Source organism: Scophthalmus maximus, chromosome 18 (genome assembly GCF_022379125.1).
Source record: "Scophthalmus maximus strain ysfricsl-2021 chromosome 18, ASM2237912v1, whole genome shotgun sequence".
In the NCBI taxonomy this organism is placed as follows: Eukaryota; Metazoa; Chordata; class Actinopteri; order Pleuronectiformes; family Scophthalmidae; genus Scophthalmus; species Scophthalmus maximus.
The window spans coordinates 16,400,756-16,426,699 of NC_061532.1; the positions used below are offsets into that span (position 1 = coordinate 16,400,756).

The 25,944-nt window shown below is 44.2% G+C and overlaps 1 protein-coding gene across 14 annotated transcripts in view; it reads left to right on the forward strand.

Annotated features, from left to right (window-relative positions):
• The window catches only part of gphnb (gephyrin b), a 120,877-nt gene extending 95,823 nt beyond the window's left edge, over window positions 1-25,054 (forward strand). For 5 of the 14 annotated variants that reach the window (XM_035617061.2, XM_035617062.2, XM_035617064.2 and 2 more), the window contains 17 exons: window positions 1,657-1,698; window positions 3,909-3,983; window positions 7,824-7,880; window positions 10,930-10,972; window positions 12,462-12,599; window positions 15,009-15,101; window positions 17,089-17,144; window positions 17,531-17,650; window positions 17,775-17,833; window positions 18,333-18,486; window positions 20,018-20,139; window positions 20,335-20,422; window positions 20,934-21,007; window positions 21,181-21,248; window positions 21,362-21,465; window positions 22,989-23,085; window positions 23,670-25,054. In XM_035617061.2, the coding sequence (XP_035472954.2) occupies window positions 1,657-1,698; window positions 3,909-3,983; window positions 7,824-7,880; window positions 10,930-10,972; window positions 12,462-12,599; window positions 15,009-15,101; window positions 17,089-17,144; window positions 17,531-17,650; window positions 17,775-17,833; window positions 18,333-18,486; window positions 20,018-20,139; window positions 20,335-20,422; window positions 20,934-21,007; window positions 21,181-21,248; window positions 21,362-21,465; window positions 22,989-23,085; window positions 23,670-23,803 (1,524 nt within the window). In that variant the 3' untranslated portion in view covers window positions 23,804-25,054. The remainder of the gene's footprint in view (window positions 1-1,656; window positions 1,699-3,908; window positions 3,984-7,823; window positions 7,881-10,929; window positions 10,973-12,461; window positions 12,600-15,008; window positions 15,102-17,088; window positions 17,145-17,530; window positions 17,651-17,774; window positions 17,834-18,332; window positions 18,487-20,017; window positions 20,140-20,334; window positions 20,423-20,933; window positions 21,008-21,180; window positions 21,249-21,361; window positions 21,466-22,988; window positions 23,086-23,669) is intronic. The other 9 variants (XM_047328719.1, XM_035617057.2, XM_047328725.1 and 6 more) reach the window with 7 other exon arrangements.
• Window positions 25,055-25,944: the final 890 nt, after the last annotated feature.

The following is a 25,944-nucleotide window of genomic DNA, read 5'->3' on the forward strand; positions in this document are numbered from 1 at the left end:
CAGCCCCACTTTAAAAAGGACAATTTATGAAACCATCTAAAAATTGTTACTGTTTCACGAGGGAAGGTCGGGGAACTCGTCTAATTATTTTAGTAATAATTCATGGTGAGATCGGTTTTCATGCCAGCCGTTATTCGTGGATTTTTCCAGTGATATGTCTTTTTTTCTTTATTTTTTTGGAGCTGGAAGGCAATTGGACCAACAAAATCCTCTTATATCAGTAACCTTCTGAGAGATCTTTTTGAGAGAGGCACGGACATGACCTCCTTCCAACCTCATCAGCGGAGCTAATGAAAGTCTTCATGTGCCGTTTGTTATCAGAACTTCCTGACCACAGCGTGAATGAAGCCCGGCGGAGCAGTTATAGGTGATTGGGTGCTAGAAATAAATTATGCTGCATTTTCTTTTCTTTCTTTTTTTTTTCTGGCAGATTTTTTTATTTCCCACGTGATTTCTGTTTTGTCTACCGTTTGCAAGTTGGAGACTATTTGGATCTGTGATTGACGCCTGCATTGACTGCGAGGCTCAGGTGTGTGGTCTGTATGTTTCATCAGTCGCGATTGATTTTTGGATTTGTGAGACCTTCAAAACCATTGGAAAACGTTTATGTTCTATTATTTTTATGAACTAGCACCGTGGCAAACACTCGTCATTTGTCTGTGGTGTTGGAAACAAACAGAAATTCAGAAAGAAAGTGAAACTGATGCATCAAAATCAGGACTTGAAGTAGAAGTTAGCTCTGTGTTTTCCTCTGTACAATGTCGTCAATAGAGTCTTCCTGCCAGACTGAGGAGTTCAAGGTCACACACACTTCCTATATCCTGGATTAAGATGATTATATACACAAGAATGGAGTAGGATAGTGGCAGTGCAACCGTTTAGTTTTTTTCAGATGGACACATTTAAACTGAAGATGATGAGAAAATGTCAAAATGTTCCTGTGAAACCTGTTTTCCTATTGTTCTGATGAGAGTGAAACCCAGTGCGACTACCTACCTGCTGTCATGTCCTGTCCTGTTCTGTCCTGTCCTGTTCTGTCCCATCCTGTCCTGTCTTGTCATGTCCTGTCTTGTCTTGTCCTGTCCTGTCCTGTCCTGTCCCATCCAGTCCCATCCCATCCTGTCCAGTCCCGTCCCATCCTGTCCTGTCCTGTCCTGTCCTGTCCTGTACCGTCCCGTCCTGTCCCGTCCTGTCCCGTCCTGTCCTGTACCGTCCCGTCCTGTCCTGTCCTGTCCCATCCTGTCCTTTTCCATCCTGTCCTGTCCCGTCCCGTCCCATCCCGTCCTGTCCTGTCCTGTCCCATCCTGTTCTGTCCCGTCCAGTCCTGTCCTGTCCCATCCTGTCCTGTCCTGTCCCGTCCTGTCCTGTCCCATCCCGTCCTGTCCCATCCCGTCCTGTCCTGTCCTGTCCCGTCCCGTCCTGTCCCGTCCCGTCCTGTCCGTCATGCCCCTGGCTTCCTTGGCCTCGATCCGAGACGGTCACACAGAGACCTGTCTCGCGGACGTCCTCCAGAGGGCGCTGTCTCGGCTCCACCCGTCAGTCTCTGTGTGTGCCTCTGCCCCCTCCTGCCCCCGCCCTCTGCCCCCCTGCTCTACCCAGCTTTGGCTCTGTTAACCCTCTTCTCTTCTCCCCTCCTCCTCTCTCTCCCGGCCACAGGCGCGGCTCCCCTCCTGTTCATCCACCCTAAGCATTGCTGAGGTACTCCTGCATTTGTTCGGTCGTCATCATCATGTCATCCGTTTTCTGCCCCCCCCCCCTCTCCAACTGCACCTCTTACCTGCTGCCTGGCATGATTGTTGCCCCCCACCTCACCCTCTTGTCCTCTTCTCTTGTGTGTGCTCTCCTGCCTGCCACACTCCCGCTGTCTCTCTCTAACGTTTTTTTTTCTTTTTACAATCCTTTCTGTTCCCCTTCTGTTTTTGTGTGGACGTGTTCTTGTTGGGTATTTACTCTGATTTTGTCTTGTAGTTAAATACCCCCCTCTCTATCTAACCCCTTGCCTTGTTTCCACACTCCAAAACAAACACACCTCCTCCATCACTTGGCATCTTCCTCGACTGCATTTCAACCTCCCGCGAAGTGAAGTTAAAAGATGCTTGAATTATGTATTTGAGAGTGAAAATGATATTGCCCTGCACAAACAGAGTGCGTTCCTCTCTCTCTCACCCCCTGTGTACACACACACCTCAGTGCCGCGTAAAGAAAGAAGGACCCCCTCCCTCACACCCACCGCAGCCTGTAAACAGAGGAGCTGCTGGATGTGAGCCCTCAGTGTTACTCTGGTCGGCGGCCCGACGACTCCGTGACAGATAAAGACATTAGGCCTCGGTGCGAGAAGGGCAAAGAACAGCGCCGACATCAGTAGCCTGTAATTGCGCTGCAAAGAAATCTGGAAAGGTTTAAAGTAATGTCCATCCCAAAGATACTAAAGAGATTCTGAAGAGATAATTCAGCTTTTTTTGCTGTTATTTTAAATACAATATACAGTGAAATCGCCTTGTCCCTAAACTGTAATATAATTTCTGATTTGTCATGAGTAAGAGATACAGTTCAAAACTAGTTCATAAACAAATCACTGTAATTGGATTACTCATTATTGTCTCATTACTTACACCTTATCACAGACATATTGGTTTTGCCATTTGTGTAATATATAAGTATAGTATATATAAGATAATGTAAAAAAAAAATGCATTACTTAAATGTTACATATACTGTATAGAATGTTTTAGGTTATTCATTTTAAGTTTATAAAGCAGGCTTATCTTGTTCAGTGTAGATTCATTTGAAATGTAAAATTAAAAAAATACATATTTACGTTCATAATCTTTATTTTCACATTTTCTTTAATATTTATATTTCCTCCACTTTAACATTATGTTTGTTGTATTTAATAGTTGTTATTAAGGCAAATTTAATTCCCATTGAAAATTTGCTAATATATATTTATCTTTCTTATCTTTATTTTGTGTTGACATGTTTATTTTTTAAATTGGAAAAACTGCTGCTCAGTTTATATCTTGGTTGCAACTTTTCGATAACCAAATCCATATGATTCTTGGCAGAAACCTTAGTTTTTCAGTGTTGCTATATTTTTGAGGTTTCATCACATACAGTATGTTTTGATAGAAATTAAACAAATTTCTTCCTTTTTAAAATGTAAATCATTATTCACAAAAAAAATATCACAAGAAAGGTCTAATTATCACCTCTTATCCAGACAGTAATCCAATCACAGTGCCCACGCTTACAGTGTGAATAATAACCCCCCTCCCCAGCGGGTCACATGTAGCCAGAGAGAGGCCTCGGCCCCTCGGGTTAGGGGAAAGGAAGTCAAGCACTCTCTTCGGGTTCACTTCTCCACTTTCACTTGCACACATACTAAACTGAGAGATGTGTCTGGAACTGTCGTCAAACCCATGACCTGGTTTCTCCATCCGTCTTTGGTTCTGTTGTGTCGGTGGTGGTGGTTAGTGTTTGCTAGTGACTTGTTCGCCACATGTTTGCTTTTTTTTTGCTTTTTTTGAACTTCCTTTCATCTGAGTGTGTGTCAGGTTAGTACGGGCTTGGCTCTGGGGTGTGTGTGTGTGTGTGTGTGTGTGTGTGTGTGTGTGTGTGTGTGTGTGCGTGTGTGCGGGAGCTTTCAGTATGTTTTTTTGTGTGTGTGCAAAGTCAGGAGACTGCGTGGGCAAATGTGTTTTCACCACTAACTGATATGTTGTATTGATCAGGGTGTGTGTGCATGCTTGTTGCCTTGCACATTTGTGTGTGAGTGTGTGTGTGTGTGTGTGTGTGTGTGTGTGTGTGTGTGTGTGTGTGTGTGTGTGTGCGTGCGTGTGCGTGTGTGTGTGTGCGCGTGTGTGTGCGTGTAGCATGAAGGTGAGTGACTATCCTGTGGCTCCCCCCAGGCCTCACGGAGAGAATTCAGGGCTCACCTGGATGAGGTCATCACGCTCAAGTCAAGGTACTCTACCTTGGACCAGGTAAACCCCGCTAACCTTCTACCAACCTCTTTATATCTACTATTAGCATGCAGGCCACTGGCATCCCACATAGCACCGCACCACACCAGTGACCAACGACTCACACACCCAGCAAGGCAGAGCGGCAGCTGGGACCAGGGGGTGTCCTGCTGTAGCATGTAGCACTGGAGCAGGTCAGAAACCCTGGTCTTCCTTCAGGTTACTGTCAACTACCACATACAGTACACAGTATCTGGGACTTGATAAAAAAGCTCAAATTCACATTCACAGTGTGAAAGATCATTGCGGTTTATCGCGGCCTTAGCAGGCCTCATTGACCCAGTTTAAAAACTGGTATTAACATGACGGCTCTATCTGGATATTATATTTGAATTAGAAAGAAACCCGTGGTCATGCAAGGTGTTATAGTAGTTTTTTTCTTAGTTTTTTTTAAAAAGCATCATAATGCTGTCAGTGAGATCAGGAAGTCCATATTTGTGGGGTGGCTATAGCTCATAATGTTGACCACATTCTTAGAAATAACCCTCCTATCAAATTTGGAAGGTCACACAAGCCTTTTCCTCCTATCCCAGGCAAGCTACAGACAACCCACGCCTCAACTAAAGACACTTATGAAGGGCTCATGAAGCAGCGTCGAAGGATTCACCATGTTTAAGTCCGCCAGCTAATTTGCACGTTGAAATCTGATAACTCTGCGGAGCCAAACGAGAGCGATTTATTAACACCAGCGCTTACATGAAGCATGCAAAGGCCGGTGTTACCATCCACATTACTTGAGCAGATATAGATCATATGTTAATACCGGGCCATAATCGGGGTCTTATGAAACAAAAACATACATTTCAAACTTTCCCACGTAACAGATTTCTACAGGGGGAGATGTCCGTTGCATAAGACATTCTGAGCTATACAGTCGGTTTTGAAAGCAGTGTGGTGATGCACATGGTAACACGGGGGGGGGGGGGGTGGAAAAAGTTTAAACATGCGATCTCAAGTTGAAAAGATACAATTTGCGTCTCCTCAGATGTTTTCCCTGTGCATCATCACCACATTTTAGCGCTCAGCAACATTTCCTGCCCATCGATTCTGTCTCTCGAGATCTCCACCAGCGCTCATCCTGTCATCCATCATCCACAGTGTGTGGACACGTGATGTGATCTGTGTGTGTCAGTGTTCTGGTGATGTTGTTTTGTTATTTGTTGTGTTTTTTCTGCAGAAGATGTGAGCGTGTGTGTGTGTGTAGGGAAGCCACGAGTGCATTGGAGAGAAGAGGCCTTTGCTGAAACACACACTCTTCCTCGCCGCTCTTTCGTCCCCGGCCCCCTTAGGCTCCTCCCTTTACTCCCCAGGGAAGAGGACTGTCCTGCCCTCTACCACTCTGTCGCTATCACTACTGCATTTCGTCCTCTGCTCCGTCCCTCTCCCTCTCTCCCTCATCCCGTGGGGGGGGGGGGCAGTCGAAGCCAGATGAATGGAGCCCCCCCCCTGCCCTGCCACAGCCCTCTCCTGCTCGCGGCGGACGGATAAATCTTCCCCCCTTTTTTTCTTTGCATAATTCGTCTGACCGCTCCGTCTGTTTTGTGCTGAGCTCAGCACTGCGGCGGAAGCATCCCATCATTTCCTGGAACCCCTCCCCCTTCCCGTCATTGGCCCCTATCGATTTCCCGCGGTTGGATCACGGCCCCCGGGGCCACGCGCCTCGCTGACGTGGCCACGCTCACTATTCTGCGTTCGTACACACACCGCCGCCACCCTATCCCCCAGCCCCATTGATCCTCCTGGCAGATCTCCATGACAACCCCGTTGACTGTTTCCAGGCGACGATGGGGTTTTGGCGCGTAGAGTGATTAGTGTTTCTGGCATGGAGGCACATACTTTAAGACACGTACTCTGAAAAATAAAGTGCGTGTGTGTGTGTGTGTGTGTGTGTGTGTGTGTGTGTGTGTGTGTGTCTGTGTGTGTGTCTGTGCACAATTCCAGCATACTGCCACGTGCTCCTCAGACCAGCGAAGGGTTGTCGGCCCTCAAATCCTCAAGAATAGCTCTCAGTTACTTTATTTGATTTAATTTTTTGTGTCATTTATTTTTGCCTACTCAGGGATGTGTCCACACTGTTACGCCTTTGTGTGTGATGTGTATGTGTTAACATCTGCACCTCTCATGTGGGCCCATTCTCTTCTCTCACTTGGTTGGTCTCTCACCGGTAACGTGGGGGGATTTCAGCGGAGGGGTAGATTAGAAATGAGTGAGAGAGTGTTTGACTGTCTGCTTCTTTCTTTTTTTGCATCATTCGCCCGAAACACCCCGTTCTGCTCCTGCACACCTCCTCCACATATTCTCCTCACCTCCTAACACACACCACCCCCCATGTGGCTTTTTTTTTCTCACCACCACGTCTTTTCCATATCTCCATATTCAAACTGCCCCCCCCCCCCTCCCCCATGGCTCTCTGATGGTCTCGACCGAGCTACTTTGTGCTATATCGACGTGTTGTTTTCCACCCGTGTCAGTCGTCACTCCACACTTGCATCAAGGTGTCTCCAGTTCTTTTACGGTTCTACGACTGTACATGTGCACTGCATTAATCCCAGCTGCAGGACAGATTGACGACACGCCACTGCAAAGCACTTAGTAGGCCGCTGAGGAAGTGGAAAGAACTTGTGTGATTCTCGTGGTTCGTGTCTCAAGTTCTCAGGGAGATCCTTGATGTCACTGTTCTGCGTCAATCGTGTGGGTTGTTTTTTTTTTTAATTTGAGATTTGAGATGTCCTCTGTGGTTCTTTTTTTTGTTGTTGTTTTTTTTTAAAACAAGGCACACCTTGTATAAAAGAAAATGTCCTCGCTGTCTTTTGTTAGATGTCATGTGTGCTCTTCAATGTCTGCAAGTTTGATCTGTGTCTCGCCGCAGCTGCATTTAGCTCCCGTGATCCCCACCTTTGTCTCTTTTCTGTCTTTCTGTTTTTTTTGTTTTGTCTTTATCATACATCTCGCTCTCTCTATATATATATGTATGAAGGTGCTGCAGCTGTGGCACATATCTCCTAGCAACCACAGCTGCCACCTTCATGGACATCCACTGAAAAAATAGGCTGCGTAAAGAACATCTGAGTGAGAAAATGGATAGCTCGTCAGGTTTAAAGTCAGTTATATTCAAATACTTCAAAAGTTTGGCTGCTGCGACACAGTAAACTGCTCTCGTCTTTCAGGTTTTTTTGTACTTGCACCAAAGTGTGAAAGATTTGAAGTGTTGGTTTCGGAAGAGTAAGGTCAGGTAGGCAGATTTCATGAACGTCGGTCCATCTACTCGTAGACCAATACGCTGCCGAGCTAATGTAAACGAAACGGCTTCCGGGCAAAATACAAAACACAAGCGATGATGTGACGTACAGGACATGAATACATAAACGCACACTCGCGCAGGAGACCAAAAAGTTAGATCGACAACTTTGACAGCATTGTATCCCAGTCAAAACAAGCACAAAACTTTTGGGATTTTGGTTCATCATCACCACGGTTTCCGTGACCTCAGGGTGAACCTATTTATCTCTGTCTTATCTGTCTCCGTTCTCTCCTCGCTGCTCCTGTCCCTTCTGCCGTCAGGTTGACCTGTCGTAGTGGATGCCCGTCTGTCCGTCTGTCTTATTTGTCCTCTCGTCCGTCTGCCTTGTGTCCTGTCTGTCTGTCTGTCTGTCTGTCTGTCTGTCTGTCTGTCTGTCTGTCTGTCTGTCTGTCTGTCTGTCTGTCTGTCTGTCTGTCTGTCTGTCTGTCTGTCTGTAGTGTTGTTGTCGTTGCCGGGACAGATGCACTGACGCCTGTGATTCGATGCTTTATCTCCACTAGCTCCAGTGTAGGTTGGAGGGGCTTAAAGATGATCGCAGGAGGACCTTCAGCTCTCGAGTAACTATCCCGCCCCACCTTTCCCCCCCTTTGCCCTTTGCCCCACCCTCCTCCGAGGAGCGCGCAAAACAATCGCCCCGCTCTGTGTCCCCCCCCCCCCCCTCCTCCTCTCCTCGCTTGCCTAGCTTTCTCTCCAGCTGTCGCTCTCTCTCTCTCTCTCTCTCTCTCTCTCTCTCTCTCTCTCTCTCTCTCTCTCTCTCTCTGATTGTCTCTCTCTACCGGCCTTTTCTCGTTCTCAATCTTTGTCTGTCGTTCACTCCTCTCTGTTCGGACGCCTCCTGTCCTCCTTCGTCCTCCCAACTGTCCCCCCGTTGTCCGTCTTTTCTCTGTCCGTCTTTTTCTTTCTCTCTCTCTCCCTCTCCCTCTCCCTCCATCTGTCTGTCTCTCTCTGTCTCCTGTCTTTCCGGTTAACATACTCTGCTTTCAGTAGCTCTGTCTGGTTGTGCTGGATGTCTGTTAATTAGATGCCATCAGACCGCTCGAGTGGTCTTTATTGTTTTCCGTTTCTTTTTTCCTTCCTGTGTTCCCTCCTTTCTGCTGTGTCTCGGCTCTGTAGTTTAGTGAAGTCTGTCTAGTCCGTGCTTCCTGTTTTAGTTTCTTTCTTTCTTTCTTTTCTTTCCGGGCTGTGGGACCACGTCATGCTGATTCTCATCCTCCCACCCACCCACCCCTGTCACTCTATCTGTCTAACCACCTGTCTTGTTCTATCTCTCTTGTCTGTCCATCCCTCCGCTTCCCAACCATCCCACCCTCCTCCTGCCCGCCCCACCTCCCATCTCCCTCCCTCTCACCTTGGCTGTTTGGTGCCCAGTGGTGTCGCAGTGTTAGCCTAGGTATGATGGCGGTGAGGGAGGGGAGGAGAGGGGAAGGGGCGGGTGGGTAGAGAGACCTTCACCTTCACCATGGGGGTTTTGGTTCTCCACACACCACACACTGCCCACACATTAACTTAAGCGATACCTGCAGGTCGCGGAGGTTATTGAGATGCAGCAGTTCAACAAAAGGAAGGGAGGACTGTCAGAGAAAGACATGTCAGGGCAGACAGACAACAACTGGACAAACAAGGGGGAAATTAGAAAGGTCAGGCAGGCAAGAAGACGAACACTGCGAAAATAAAATATGAGAATCATGCCCAACTGACAATTGGCCAATAGCTGCACCTACTACAGCTTTTTAAACACAAGTTCATTCAAATAACTGCCCTGGATATTTACACAGACTGTAAAATCCTGCCGTCAAAGTTAATTTTGGCAAAATGTATATACTTTCAAAGCACCTAGTATATCCAACCGGGCCTATAATGTTTGTAGGTGTATAAAGGATAATGACACTATAATTCTTTGCCAAACATGTGGCCTGTTAAACTGCAGCCGGTGATTGTCTTTTACTTATTTTTGTCTCTTCCCTGAGGCTGAGCTTCCCAAAAGCGTGTTCACACCTTATCACCACATCTCCTTAACTTAGACTGTTAGAACTGGTTTTAATAATAATTTACAGATAATTTGCAAAAAAAAATTCACTTAACTTCCCGATAATGTAATAATTTGTCTTAACAGATAATGTAATAATCTCTCTACCGATAATGTAGTAAAAACATATATTAACAAGAGGTTATTACATTATTAGGCTACCCATATTTTAGCAGAAGCCAATAATGTAATAATTTATAGACTAAGCAATAACTACCAAAAATGTAATCAAAATATCCACTTAACTCCATAAATACAGCCCCGGTAATGTAATAACTTACTTCTACAATAATGTTATAAAATGCCTTATCAAATAATATAATTATCTCTGTACCAATAATGCAATAAATGATTACATTAACAGGAGGTTATTACTATAAACTTAGGTATTTTGGTGGAACCCAATATTGTAATAATTGACTGATTATGTAAAAACTACCAATAATGTATTTAAAATGTCCACCCTATCAAACATTTTATAAAATCTTGTTGTGTAATAACTTCCCAATATTGTAATAAATTATCTTAACTAATATAATAATATCTCTACCGATAATGTAATAAAAAATTGTGTTAACAGGAGGTTTTTACATTATTGAGTTACCCATATTTTGGCAGAACCCCATAATGTAATCATTTACAGATAAAGTAATAAGAATAATATTAATATAATAAAAAAACTACCAATAATGCATTAAAAAATGTCCACTTAACTAATTTTTTATAAAAGCTGATAATGTAACAACTCCTAATATAATAAAACGTCAACAACAAATAATGTAATAATCTCTCTACCAATAATGTAATAAATAATTACATTAACGGGAGGTTATTATAACCATATGGTCATTATTTTGAGAGACCACGATATGAGATTACTACAAACATGCCTTTTTATTTGTATTCCTAATCATACCGAGGTTTTGCATTTCAATTGCCAAGGGTATATTAGTTACAAATGTGGCTGGCGCAGCTTTTTATATCCATTCGCTGGCTGTGGACTTAAGATGTTTTTTGGGAAACTCAGCCCCGTCTTTTAACCCACTCCGCTCTCCTCCCCTCCTTGCCACAGATTATACTGTAGGTATTAGTTGAGCGCTCCTTTGCAGCATCAGCGGTTTCCACCGAAAACCTTCTGCACCACATCTGAACAGCCACGCTCTGAACTCGACACGATACATCTCCACTACATTTGATGTGACACAGTTAACACGTCTGTTATGACCTCTGTGATACGACACTGTCACCCTGTATGTCGTCGCCTTTGTCCGTAAACATTTTTAAAGTGCTTAAATCTAATCGCAGTACTGTGACATGTCAGTGTGAACATCACCTGTGATTTTGTGTAATGTACAGATGATAATTGTTACGCGGGAGATGCAGCCATCGCCCAACAGCACAGGACAAAGTGCACAGTGTAGTGTGACACGGCTCTTTGTTGCCGCTGTATGAACAGCTTCTCATCCCAAAGCATGTGAAAAGAGCAGCCTGGTTTATCACAAATTACCACTGCTTCTCCTCTCTCTCTCTTTCTCTTTGCCCTTTGTCTTTCGCTACCCAATCGCTCCCTCCATCTCTAGGTGCAGTCACGATGCAGCAGCAAAGAAAATATCCTAAGATCAAGTGAGTAGCTAAGCTCCCGCATTCAAACGCACTCTCTGTGTGTCACCCCCGTGTACGCTCCACCGCGCAAAAAATAGATTTCTTAAATGAGCATGTTGTGTGTTTGGCTGTGTGTGTGTGTGTGTGTGTGTGTGATGTTTTGCCAGAGGTTGTTAAGCCTCATGTTAAGCATCAGAATATGCTGTTGAAGCGTAAGAGTATGGTTAAAGGAGAGAAATTGGGTCAAGGGAAATCAAAGCAACCGTGCCTGTTCTTCGCTGTGAGGCAGAGAGGCGGTGGGAGAGCGAGGCAGAGCGAGATAAAGACAGAGTGGGGGGGAGAGAGAGAGAGAGAGCACATTACACATTAGTTACACCTTGCTTTGTTCCCTTTTACCTTTTGCGAATTATTAGAGAGGTATTATTAGACCAACGCGGCTGCTGTCGAGCACCTCTGTCGTCCAACTGGCTTCCACAGCATCTGCAGACTAACAGGACTAACAACCCTCCGCGCGCTGTCTGAACTGTGTTATTATTACACATGCATGCACCGACACAAATAAATCATGTTAATCCGGTTCTCTTGGTGCAGTTAGTGCAGAAAAACACACTAAGATTACACGTGTTTATGTACATAATTGTATGTTTTGCATAGGTGCATTATATAATGTACCAGGTTTGGGAATTTGCCGCGAAAGCCCGAGTGTGCTCAGATCAGTGGAAGTATTCCGGTGGCTCTCGGGCTAAAAGAAAATTCTTAAAATATATATATATGTGTGTATATATATATATATATATATATTTAGTTCTCCAGAGATAGTTGAGTGCTCTTAGTTTCCTGCCTTTGGAGACACATGTTTGAGTCCCAGCAGATTTATCTTCTCCTCTTCCCTCCTGTTTTTTGCTGTCTTCCTCTCAACTTTTAAACTGTCTAAATTAAGGATTAAATTGCTTTAAAAAAAAAATGTTTTAAAAGGTCAAACTCTGGGGATACAAGCCCTGGTCTAGAGATTTCAAATTATTAGTATGAAATGTGCTCTATGTTTACACCATTTTTAATAATGTGTCAAATATATGCACACTTAATTCTTCTTAAAAAAAATTACAGTATTCGAATAGTAGAGTAATAAATAATGAATAATCTCTTGCTACCGCAACTCTACACTGCAATTGGTTGGTGAAAATATCACAAAAACACGAAAAATGATGATTCCTGCATCTCCGAAATCTCAATTTACTGCTCAATGTGATGTAGACTTTTGAGAATATCAGCGAATATTAACTTAAAAACCAGCGTATATATCTCAACCAGTTAGTTTTTTCTACAGTAAATAGTTTTTGGTGCATATCTTGGTCAAATATTTTCGTGTGATGTCTCTGAAATGATTTTACACGCGAATATATAAACGTTCTAAGATCAATATCAGTATTGTGCTTGATAAACTGTGTTGGTTGGGCTCTAATATCTATTTCATGAGAGTGTGTGTGTGTGATGTCACGTGTCTCCTCAGGTCACAGTGCGGTGGACATCACCAAGGTGGCGCGGAGGCACCGCATGCCGCCCTTCCCCCTCACCTCCATGGACAAGGCCTTCATCACTGTGCTGGAGATGACCGCCGTCCTGGGCACTGAGATCATTAACTACAGAGGTGAGGAGGACGGATGTGTGGTTGTCGTCAGAAGAGCGCTCAAAGGCAGATTCCCCGAGGACAAAACCTCTTCACGCCCACGTAAATGTGCCCAAATTTGTTAATCTCGCACCTTGACACGTCCAATTTACCCTTCCCCCGTTGCACCCGCTGACATCAGCGACCGAGCTTACTGGGGATGTTGACGTATTCCACCTTTCAGATCGATGCGGCGACACACGCCCGCTAAGTTCACATGGCAGCGTTTAGACGCTCTCTGTCTGCAAAGCGGACACCTTACTGAATCAGCAGCTTCCGTCCGCAGGCCGCAGTGTCAGTCACACAGACAATCGAAATGCATGCGCACACACACACACACACGCACACGCACGAACTTGGCAACAAGAGCACGTACATAACAAACAAACCTTTGCTAATCATCCATATGTCCTGCTTGAACCACCCGGGCCGTCATGTATCTCACACACATGTCAAATGTGTTTTCAATCAAGTTTTTCTCAGGGTGTTGCTTGTATGGTTACTGTTTGGTTTATAAATTGACTGTAGATATAATAGTATGTATAAAGTCTTTTCAAATTCAGATTTTCTCCCCTTAAAGCTGCTATAATCAATACCTAAATGTTAACCATGGATCAGGGGTTACGTGTGATGTGGGTTATGTCACTCATAGTTACAAAACCCACAGAATTATGACCCGACTCTGCAATTTCCCTCGGTGTCGCATGGCGATTTTGTGCTTTTGAGCTTTTTGTTTTGTTTGTTTTTTGGCCTAGGACTTAACTGTTTTGGTTCACTCTCACCTTTCATGCTTCGTATCTGCTGGAGGTGTAATTGCATTTCACTTTAAATTCGAATGAATCAAGTCTTAACATGTTATAAGTTTTCTTTTCTGTCAACTTTTGTTCTTGATAACAATTTCTCCTTGATTGAGGAGTTGTTGTTGTTGTTGTTGTCGTTTTTTTAAGTTATGTTAGCACCTTGGGGTCAAGTTCCTCCTTCTGGCACCAGTGGCCTCAGCACCAGTGGAAGGTGACACACAGAAGCAGGCTCTGGGCCAGAAGAGACAAAAAAACGAAACACTTCACGTCTTTAATTCATCTCTGAAGACGAGGTAGAAAAAGGGACTGCGGCCAATAATGGCCCGCGGCGCACATGACTCCTAGATCGATGATGGCAGAAGGAGAACACTCTTTTATTTTCCCAAGTGTAAAGTGATGTTTCATGTCCTACGGCTGGAAGGAGGACGGAGCAGTGAGGACGAGGGGATGAGTGGACTTAAAGGATGAAATATTTAGACAGACGAGAGCTGCAGCAGCTCCCCTGCTGGATTGAGAGGGGACTGCATGTGTGAAATGACAGTGTGTTAATTGGTGTATATATACTGTATTTTTGTCTCCAGTGTATTTATTATTATTTATTTAATCTGTGTGGAATATTACACTTTCTTTACTGTAGTATTTTAAAGAAGTGTTTACTAGTTCACTGGCTCTGGGCTGAAATTTCATATTTACTGTACACACATGAGAGCGGTTAAAAAAAAAAGTGAATATATATTTCCCAAGATTTCGAACAGTTGGTTTTTTCCATCCCATCTAAGTTGAAGCAAGAAAACTGTGTATTAATTGTCATAATTAATATTTGTTGTGCATGTGCAAATACATTTTTGTAAATACTTACAAAAAAGATGTAAGCATTGGACAAAATTACATGTGTGTGCTCACTGCTACTGAGATACATTTTTTACAGTAGCTTGTTATCGGTGTCATCAAGTGTGTGTGTTTGTGTGTGTGCGTGTGTGTGTGTGTACATGCATTTTTTTTCTTTCCGTCGACTGATTGAAATCAAAAGCTTAGATCTTCATATTAACACCCACATAATGGGCTCACAGAGATGCTATATATAGCCACGCGGCATCTTATGGTATTTTAGTGGCAGGATTGTTCTCTTCCACCCACTCCCCCCCTGTCTTTTTCTTTCTTTCTTTCTTTCCCTCACATTCTGTGACCTATTGTTTCTGTGCAGAGTCTCCGTGAGTGTTTTCAAGTTGTTTGTCTGGTGGAAGTCATTGAGAAATTTGGACAGAGAGACACTTGCGAGCCTCCACGTTCTGCGTATGAATCAGCTACGGTGGAAATAGGAAAGAGAGTGAGAGTGCGTCCCAGTGTACTGCGTCAGGTGATGAGCCTGAGTGCATGGTGTCACTCTCTGTAAAACACGCACACACACACACACACACACACACTCTCCTCAGACACATACGTCTCTACGTATTTTAATGCGAATCCAAACGCACCATCTCCCTCGCCCTCTCTGCTTCTGTCTGTCCCCTCGCCACGCCTCGCCTCGCCCAGCTTCTCCTCGTCCTCTGCTCATGCCCATGTTCTTCTTCTTCTTCTTCTCCTCCCACAGATGGGATGGGTCGAGTCCTGGCTCAGGACGTTTATGCCAAAGACAACCTGCCACCCTTCCCTGCTTCTGTCAAGGATGGTTATGCTGTGAGGGGTAAGTACCGTGGATTATGGCAGGCGATGTAAAACACGTTCCTCTGTGTCTCTCTCTCTCTCTCTCTCTCTCTCTCTCTCTCTCTCTCTCTTACTGTCGGGACGTTTTCAGATCCGGTCCATATTTCTAAGGAATTTAGTTTTTGCTGATATGAATGTAGATCGGACACAAAATGTTGACGTTGAAGCAATGAAACAACAGTTTACATCTTAAAATGGGAAATGGTTTCAATCTACCTGTCGTGGTTAATCAGCGAATCTACCAAGGGACATCAAATTTACACAAACAAGCGATAGATCTGACCTGTCACATCAAAATGCTCATTGTTGCTCAAGCGTTATGCTAAGAACATTTAACAAAATGACCAAACGACATAGTTGAGGTTGCACGAATACAACTTGCTCTGCGTATTTGTGGATCGAATCAAACAAAAATCATTTCTACATTTTTTAGTCATAAATTATTGTTTGGTCCCGTAAAAAATATTATTTTTGGTTAATTTCTATTTGGTTACAGCTTGGGATGCTGCATTTCCTGATTGCTTTTGATTGGTCAGCGCTACAGATGTTTCCCAGCACCAGATTCTCACCTTATTAAAGTTTAAAGATTTGATTTTTAATCCACTTGACCATTTTGTTTGGCGTCAGTCAGATGTACACGTGACTGCCGTGATTCTTTTTCAGGAGGAAGTTGCAGAGCATAACCAGGCCCAGTGTGTCTGTCTCCCTGTGCTCAGCTGATCCGACTGCCCCACTTAGACGTGAACAGGACACCGGGGCAAGTGGGGAACTGCCTCAGGAACAATGTGAAGGGGGGGGGGGGCTTCTCCTGCCAGGGCACAGTCGAGGGAGACTGAGGCTCTGCCCCGAGGGAAAGAGAGGAGGAGGAGCTCTGTAGCCTGCCAGGTGGAGACGAGACACAAGAGGATTCAGTCCTCAAACTGTTCGGTGTTTACTTTTTTCGTCCAGAAAGATGAGTTTCATTCCCACAGTCTGTGATAACTCCCTTAGAGCTGGTTTGTCGGGGAGTCGTGGAGATGCAGCGAGTGGCCCGTTAACCTGAGGAGCAGGGTGGCAGCTTGTTGGCTCCAGGCAAAAACAAAAAAAAAACTCCTGCATACAACATCTGCTGTGGGCTCAGAGGTGTGGAGAAGAACACCGCATCTCCGTGGATTTGATACATAGTGTGAATGTCCTGAGGGCCCCCCCCCCCGGCGCCGAGCGCCGAGGCAAAAACGTGCAGATTTCAGAGAGACCTCGTTGCCGAGACTGTGGGCGTGGAGGGAGCGAAGAACCTATCGCTTTTTGCAGAAATGCTGCATGTTCGGCGGCAGTCCTGAGTTTATAGTGTGTAGGTCAAGAGGTCCGTCTGCTGTCGGCATCACCAGAAATGATGAGATAGAGAGAATGAGAATGAGATATCAGTAGAAAAGAAGACCGCAGTTTGGACATGAAGAGGTTAAAAAAGTGTTTTGAAGGAAACGAAGGTGTGAACAGCGGATGTTCGTTGTCACCGTTGGAGTTTCTCCAAGTGGAAAAGAGTGGCCAGTTGTTTTTTTTCAATGAGCCAGGAGTCGCAGGTCATCACGCAGCAGGACATTTTTACAGTGTCAAAGGTTATTTTAAAAGTTCATCTTGTGTCTTGCTTCTGTTTTCCTACAGTTTCAAGTCTATTTTGGTGTAACAATATCAAAGGGTTGGCCTCTCTGTACACTGGTGTTCGCAGTGCATGATCCAAGTAATGCATACAGACGAAATAGGATTAATTGTGATGCAGATGATGATTAAACCTGTGCCTGTTCGATGAAAGCACACCAGACGTCAACATGTCTCCCCCTCTCTCTCTCTCCTTTTTTCCTCCTATGTGCTCATCCCGTAAGCCCGCCGGAATAAAAATGACTCGACCTCATGACGCGCTCCTACGCACGCTGACCTTTTCAGCTGCACACAGGTGTAATGCTGTTTTTTTTCTTCTTTTTTCATTCCAGCGGCCGACGGCCCGGGCGACCGCTTCATCATCGGCGAGTCCCAAGCTGGAGAGCAGGTCCGAGCCCCGCACTCGCCACACGGTCCCCCTCGCTCACGCAAACAGACGCCAACGCCGTCACGCTCACACAAACGGACAAACAAACCTTCACATTTTGCTCTTCACCTCGTTTCCTTAAACCACCCGTTACTGCGCCCCGTGCGTTCCCGTAGCCGGGTGATGAAAGAACCCTTCGCCCCCCAAAGCGGGGAACGAGAAAGTCAAAGTGCTGCCAAACTTATAAAGCAGATTTGACCTCGGAGACAAGGACTTTATTGACCTCAATCACTGTTTTGATTTACTTTACACACCTCGACAAAGGCATCTCAAATGTTTAAAAGGTTCATCCTTCCTTTGTAGTTGCATTGTTATCATATACATTTTTCCTCTGGGTCCCCGCTCAGCCAACTCACACAGTGATGCCTGGCCAGGTGATGCGGGTGACGACGGGTGCCCCCATCCCCTGCGGGGCCGACGCTGTGGTCCAGGTGGAAGACACCGAGCTCCTCCGCGAGTCCGAGGACGTAAGTGTGGCCGTTTGAACAGGATGCACGAAACGAATCTTTGTCCACGACACACACACACACACACACACACACACACTTCTGTTCACTGTGATGGATCTGACGGCTGGTTTCATCCTTTCAGGGCACAGAGGAGCTGGAGGTACGAATCCTCGTACAGGCTCGGCCGGGGCAGGACATCAGGTGAGTGTCTGCTTACCGTCGATCTGTGCATCTCTCTAGAGCTGCTTTTTTTCAGAAGTCCGCATATTTTCCTAAACCTTTCCGGAGGCGGGGGGGGGGCTGTTTGCGAGAACTCTTTTCCTGGCTGCCCCCTGGTCAAATTTCCGGAAAATGTCTGAGTGTGAATGCAGCAGGGAAATCTCCGGCGCACACTGGATGTTGCAGAAATGTTCCTGTTGGCGTGAATGCGTCTGACGCCAGACAATATCCTGCTGCGTTCGTCATGTGTGAAAGGCGAACTCCGGAAAATGTCCGGACTCAATTTTCCGGACAGGTTCCGTAGTTCATGTCTGAAAACAGCTTAGTTTACATGTCATAGTAAGAAGGATCAAACTGATAAAAGGGTCTTTCAAATTAAAAAAACTGACAGTTGATGTAAGTATAATGTAAAAAAACAAACTAATTCAGGTCTTTCACACGTCTTAATTGTTTTATTTCTAATTGTCTCATCTCTCCATAGGCCCATCGGCCACGACATCAAGCGCGGGGAGTGCGTGCTGGCGAAGGGCACCCACATGGGCCCGTCCGAAATCGGTCTCCTGGCCACTGTCGGAGTCACAGAGGTGGAGGTCCAGAAATTCCCCGTGGTGGCCGTCATGTCCACAGGAAACGAGGTAAGGGTGAAGACAACAGGTAGCGTTCCTGTTCCCTCAGCTGCAGAAGGTTACAGCGGTGTGAACCGCCTCTGCTGAGCAGCGTGGCTCGTTCCTGTTCGCGCACAATCGACGTTGTCAGCCTCGACTTGTGGAAACAGCAGTCAGGGCTGCTCGTCTGTGTCACCGTGTGCCCTCTCACTTGTGAAGAACCTGTTTATCTGTGACCAGGTGATTTCCCATAAACACCGGAACCACATTTCCTGCTTTTGCCGCGTGACTGCTGGTGCAGTTTCAATTTCACGGGGTGTGTATTGTAACCTTCGTGGCAAAAGATCGCCAGCGGGCTCCGATTACCCATAACACCCTGTTGTCGGCGACGTGCAGATATGTATTGAAGTAGATATAAATCAGCCGTGAGTCACCGACTCCATGGCCACATGCAAAGTGGTATGTTGTCCTTGTGTCCCCCTTTTTATATTTACCTTCTACGTTAGGCATTAGGATGTCAGCTGGTATTGTTTTCTTTAAAACATAATTTAAAGACATTTCAACTTTCACTTTAGAGTGCATTCAAGTACATGAACTTTGAAACATTAAATTCTCTTATCCTATTATCGTGAATCCAAATCAAGGTTTTGAAACCAGATACGATGGAGCTGAACCAGTGACGAAAGCCACAAAAGGAAGGGATTCAACGTGGCCTCCGGAGAGTCACGGGACAAAAATAAAACACTGCTCTCGGTTTGCTTAGGGGCAGTGGTTCATTTTTATCCAAGTATTGCATCATAATTGAGGATGTGTTGCGTCGTGTGAGTGTAAAAGGCCAAGGAAGGGTTTGTACCACCGAGGATGAACCGAGTCTGATGAAACAGGAGATGAGGTTCAGAGACGATACACACGTGCACTCAACCCGAAAGTTCTGGAAAGTTCTAAAAATGTCCCTGCTGTGGTGAACGCGTCTGGGCCGGACTATCGCCCCGTTGCGTTCTTCATATGTGAGCGGCAAACTGCAGGAAAATATCCACACCCAATTTTTTCGGACATTTTTCAGACATTTTCCCACGTTCATGTCTGAAAAAATAGCTAATTGTTAAAGAAACCAAAGAGTTCCAACAATGAGGCAAACACAAATTCCCTTCACGCTCACATTCACGCCTACGGTCAAATGGTCCATCTCCAGTTAACCTTCATGTGTTTGAACTGTGCGAGGAAGTCGAAGAAGAGATGCGCCTCAGTGTCGGCCCTCAATGATATTTTCAAACCCGCTAATAAGTTTAGCCATCTCTGACTGTATTGGCCTATTTTTCACAATCAACCCATTTGTTTTCAAGAGCAGAATAAATGTGACAGGTGAACTAAGGATGTTGTCCAACAAACAACTCGTCTTCTAACTAATCATCAATTTCTTTGCCCACCAGATTTCCAGACCACCTGCGGGATATTTTTTCTGAATGATGCTTACGCCTGATCTGGTTCTTTGTGCCACTGGATGCATAATGAGTGTTTTTTTCTTATGTTTCACTTCTATAATGTACGTATGTCGTGGAAGCTGCTGAACCCAGAGGATGACCTCCATCCGGGGAAGATCAGGGACAGCAATCGCTCCACCCTGCTGGCCACTATCCAGGAGCACGGCTACCCCACCATCAACCTGGGCATCGTGGGAGACAAGTACGCCTTCACATTCATCTTCAAACAGACTTTTTTTTTATATATATATATATACTTTTCACTCCTCCAATATAATGTCCGTCATCTTACTCTACTTTCTCTCAAACTTTGCTCCCTGCTGTCCGACTTAGTGGTTAACAGTGTGTGTGTGTGTGTGTGTGTGTGTGTGTGTGTGCGTGTGCGTGTGCCCCGCAGCCCCGATGACCTTCTCAACGCTCTGAACGAAGGCATCAGCCGAGCTGATGTCATCATCACCTCAGGAGGAGTGTCCATGGGAGAGAAGGTGTGTGAGAGGAGGGAGGTGCACGCGCGTTCAATCGTGGCGTTGTGTTTCGCTGACACCTTGTGGCAGGAAGTGCAACGACAGCCTGTATTTTACAGTAAATGATAATAAAACTGATTATTTTTATCCTTGGTTTTAGTTATTATAGTATTCTATTTTTTTGTATTTATTTTTTGGTATTCTTATTATCACAAAGTTTGCAAACAAAAAAGTACAGTATTATAATTTTTTTAAGTTGTTGATTATTTTTAATTTGGTTTGTAAATGTGTTTTTCATCTCATCTATTTTGATGCCTTTGTATGTTCTGTGTCTTATTGTTTTTTATGTAGTTCCATTAAATTAAATTTTATATAATTTATATTATTTTCATTCTATTTTATAATATTCTATTCACCTTTGACCTGCACTCATTCTGTCTTTGGGCTTCTGTAATAGCTGTAATACCCAAATTTCCCCGATGGGAATCAATAAAGCATCATCCCTTATCGTATATAATCTTGTCTTTTTCAGGACTACCTTAAGCAGGTGCTGGATATCGATCTTCATGCTCAGATCCACTTTGGTCGTGTGTTCATGAGGCCAGGGTAAGAAGAGAAGGAGTCCGATTTATTCTCATGCAACTTCTCACACAACATCAGATGCTTTGCAGGCATTTGTATAGAGAATGAGTAAAAGTCAACAAAACCTCAGATTAAAGCGCTGTTGCACAAATCGCGTTGGGAATGTGAACTAATCTACGTTGTTGCTCTGTTTGCAGTCTCCCAACAACATTTGCCACCCTGGACACAGACGGTGTTCGCAAACTGATCTTTGCCCTCCCAGGTAGTGTGTGAAGTTGAGAGAAAGAGTGATTCACTCCGCTGGAGTTGAGGAGGTGTCACTCATATATTGTCCTGTCCTTGCTCTCTCCCCTCTCTCTGCCTGTCCGTCTGTCCTAGGAAACCCCGTGTCCGCTGTCGTCACCTGTAATCTTTTTGTCATCCCTGCCTTAAGGAAGATGCAGGGCATTTTGGACCCTAGGCCCACCATCATCAAAGCGAGGGTAGGATGCACAGGTTTGGCCGCGGCATCCTGACTTATGGGCCAGAGACGCACAAAACGAGTCAAAGTTCATCACGTTTTTTAAATACTGGGGGGGGGGTTCCTGTGTTATGAGCAGGCGCAAGATGATTCACAGTCATTGTTTGTGTGACGAAAAAAGAAGTTTCTGGTTGAAAACAACGTGCCGAGAAGGTTCTGACGTTGACGTTGGAGTCGATTCTTCTCTGTGTCTCAGTCAAGTCAAAAAAGGTTGAAAGTTCTCTTGAGTGCAGATGTGACAAACTGTAGCAGGGAAGGAAAAGTGAAGCGTCCGATTTATTTTTACAATTGTATTTGTACTTAAGTTTCCGAGTGTAACGTTGCAATCCATCGCATCTTAGCTCATAACTTTAAAGCGATATTCATCATCTGCTTGATACATATTCATGACCCTCCCATGTTTTGCCCGGACTTGGCAGAGGAGGCGATCGCGGCCCACGCTGACCTGCAGGGGCCTGCTCCCTGCTCGTGAATATTCATAACTGTTGAGCAAGAAAGGGAAAAAGAAAATCACAATAATATCATGCACCACTGCGCCCACCAGAGCACGTGTCCCCGAGTAGCATCATCAAGTACGAGGGTCTGGTCCCCTGCCATCACGGGTGCCTCTATCCAGAGCGCTGGGCTACATCACTCGCTGTTGTAAAGCAGTTAGAAATCAACTTGAATGCATTACTGCCACTTAGCGGCGGGACTGATGGCCTAGAAGCGCAGACGCAGCCAGATAATGTTCCCTCGGCAGATGGCATCAGACCCGGGTCAAGTAGTGTTCAGTAAAAAGAAAAAAAAACCTCTGCGTCTGCCAGCGAAGTTGGAAGAGCCTCCCGCCGCTTGCCTTTTCGCCTTTTCGCCTTTTAGCAAACGCGTAAAGTTTAACATTGTACAAATATATTTAGCGCAGTTTGGGTTGGCAGATAGCCTCAGTTCATTATACTCTGGTGAGGACCCAGAGCCGGGATTGTTGCCCATTAGATGTGTCTGGTACGTCCCCTATTGCTGGCAGACAATCAATTCTTGAGGACACACACGAAATATTAGTCCAAAGCTTTGGGGTGAATTATGGCACAACCGCACCGACTTCCGAGGTGCACGGAGAAAAGCATGAGAAGGACGAAGAGGTCAAAACTCCAGGCGACGACTGCATTGTGAGTTCAGCGTGTTCCAGGTTGTGGTCGTCACCGGGGTCATGAGTCCACAGCTTTACCGGTCTACTATAGTTAAAAGTTTGTATCAAGAATCTTACGTACGCGCCAGAATAGTGGAGTTTACTTGCCTAGAAAATCAGACCAACCAGTGGCCGCTGATACCAGGCAAGGTGGTTTTGCCATATTTGGACAATAAAGGAGGATTATTGAAATCCTCGTACTTCTAGTACGTAGTAAGTATTTTGCAAGAGTCAAAGCTATCTTCAGGTCAATCCGCGACGATAAAGCTGACGTGTTGAAACATATTAACATCATGTACATTGCATGTTTTTCCCTCCAGTTGTCTTGTGATGTGAAGCTGGACCCTCGCCCTGAATACCACCGCTGCATTCTGACATGGCACCACCAGGAACCTCTGCCATGGGCACAGAGCACAGGTACCGGGGGGAAAAAGTCTGAGTCTGAAAGATGCTGTAGGTGTAAGACAACCACAAAGTGTATCTGAGTTAAGCCGGACGATTAGATGATATGAAGGATATGATGGTGATGAATTTGGGAGACACCGTTTTAAACTCCATACAATTCTCAAAATAAACACATTCACTTTCATGTATTTACTATCAATAGATTCTTTTTTATTATTTTTGTCTCAATCTTTCTCTTTTTTTTCAATACAAATATGTGGTGTATTTTCTGGGCATTTTATATTTCATAATAGCCAGAAAAGAAAAAGAGAGTATAAGTTTAAAACCGTCTTTTAGTCGGAGTTCATCCGTCACTCTATGGGTCAATCTACAGTATATAGATGGGAGTTAAGAGCTTATACAACGCCACCTTGAGGTTGTTTGTATTTATTGCACGTGAGCGCTTGATCTTTACAGTAATTATAATATCAGCCAGTTTGACAATGGAACTAAGACAATCAATAGAACTGGTTGATTGTGATGGGATGAAATTCCGAATATTCCACATTTCCTCAAATCTCTGATTAAAAGAGGTTTTTTCCTCCTCTCTGCTGCAGGGAACCAGGTGAGCAGCAGGCTGATGAGTATGCGCAGTGCTAACGGGCTCCTGATGCTACCTCCCAAAACAGAGCAATACGTGGAGCTGCACAAGGGCGAGGTGGTTGACGTCATGGTCATTGGCCGGCTATGATGTCATCACCGAGGGACGGCGAGAGATGGCATCATATAGAGCGAGGGGCCGGAATGGGTGGTTCACGGTGCATGTCCACATATCATTGACTATTCTGTAATATGCAATGGCACAGCTAGTTTTTATTGATTTGGATAACGTTGAGGTATAGTCAACATCTTGATCACAACCTAGATACATATGAAAAAATTAATTAAAAAAAAGAATATAGTATTTCAAACAAAGAAAAATATAACTTTTAATGAAAAAAATCAAATTATAAAAAGAGATTTATTCTGTAATATATTATTATGATTATTCTTATTATTATTATCATTATTCTTCTTATTATCATCATTATATTAAGGCAACTTCGTTCCTTTCATTGCAATTGCTTTGTGTGTTCAATGCTAGACCTTATCTATAGCAGTAGCATTTTAATAGACAGCTGTAGGTGCCTGCCAGGACAACAACAAAAAAAAGAAAAGAAAATTATTATTTTCTCATCTTTAGTGGCAAAAAAAAAAGAAAGTTTTTTGAAAAATGAAGAAAACATTGAGGAAGACTCCAGATTTCCCATGGTGCTCAGCTTAGAAGAAGATGGAGGCACATCAGGGCCGCGTCCTCTTTTGAGCACCCATCAGGGTGACACTTCTGTTTTTTCTCTCATTAGTATGCATCATAATGGCTTCACAAAGAGCTTTGCTTGTTGTTTATCTTGTGAGTCTTGTTTATGTGCGCGGTGCCAAATGCCTGGGCAGGGAAGGTGCTGTTGGGGAGAGGGAGAAGAGGGGGGGGGGGACACGACCCAGTCTGCCCAGACCCCGAAACTTCCTTATATTCACGGTGACCGGGTGTAAACTCCCCCTCCCCCCTCCTCCCGTCACCCCAAGGGGCGAGGCGAAACCTGGGAAAAATAATCTTTTATTTGATCAACTATTTAAGAATTTCAACAAAAAAAAAATAGAAAAGAAAAGAAACAGCTTCTTTGAGTGCTGACAGCCTTTTTAACCAACTTCACACAAAAAAATGTACAGAAAAAAAAAACAACGAGAACCATATTGTACAGATATATGTGACCAGCACTCCTGAGGAAAATTATTAAGCAATGAGGAGACATTGAACAACGCTGTACTATAACATTTTCTGTAATGATATGAAACTGATGAAAGAGACTAAGATAATAAAAATCCTTGATGATTATGTAAAAAAAAAAAAAAATACAATTCTTGTTGGGTTTCCTTTTTTTAATAAAACATATCTAAAGAAAAAGCGGTGATTTTTGTTCTTTGGAACTAAAAGTTTGATAGGCGGTGCTGTAGCCGGAGTGCGTGAATTAGGAAAGAATGAGTAATGAACGTATACTTATTATACCGTATCGCCCATTGACCAAAGCAGCTCAATGGATAAAGGCCAAATATGTGTTTCGCTGTATTCATACGCTGGTTTTCAGGAACAAAGCGTTTTATGCTCTGCAAAAATCCCTCTGAAGCAGGGAACTAAAAAATTACTAAAGTCCTGTATTAAGGAAATTTTTAAGTTACTTATCATATTTCCATTCATATTAAGGCCCCATTATCATATTTCAAATAGTTGTATAAGTTGCCGTTTCACCAAAGAGACATTTCCCATCTAAACTTCTCATATTTTTCTATTAAACTTCCAGGTCCAAAGAGGCCAAATCATCCAATATTTTAGAAGAAAAAAAAATTACCAAAGAGCTGGAATAAATAAATAAATACAAATTTGTAAAGTAGAACTTTTTGTCTTTCCTCTCAAGGTAACCATCTCATAACCTCTCAGATGTATCTCGCATCATTGAAAGATGGCATTTTCTGCCAAACAAGAACTTCTAGTTTTTCTGTTTTTGCAGATAACACATTCTGTACTTTAACTTTTATCTTTTTTAAGCAGGCACTTTTAACATCTTTGTGTTGGTACTTTCAAGTGAGGTATCTAAGAACCTATTCCACCGCTGCTCCTTGGGGGGAAAAAGGAAGAAGAAGAAAAAAAAAAGCTGCATTAAAAAGAATCCCTGCGAGGAACCAAGGGGGAGTTTAACCGTCTCTCTTTCCAGGAAGGTAAGTATTTAAGAGTCGGGAACTGGCAGCAGAGAGCCTAATGAAGAAAGGAGGCTAAGCACAGAGGTGTCACAAAGGATT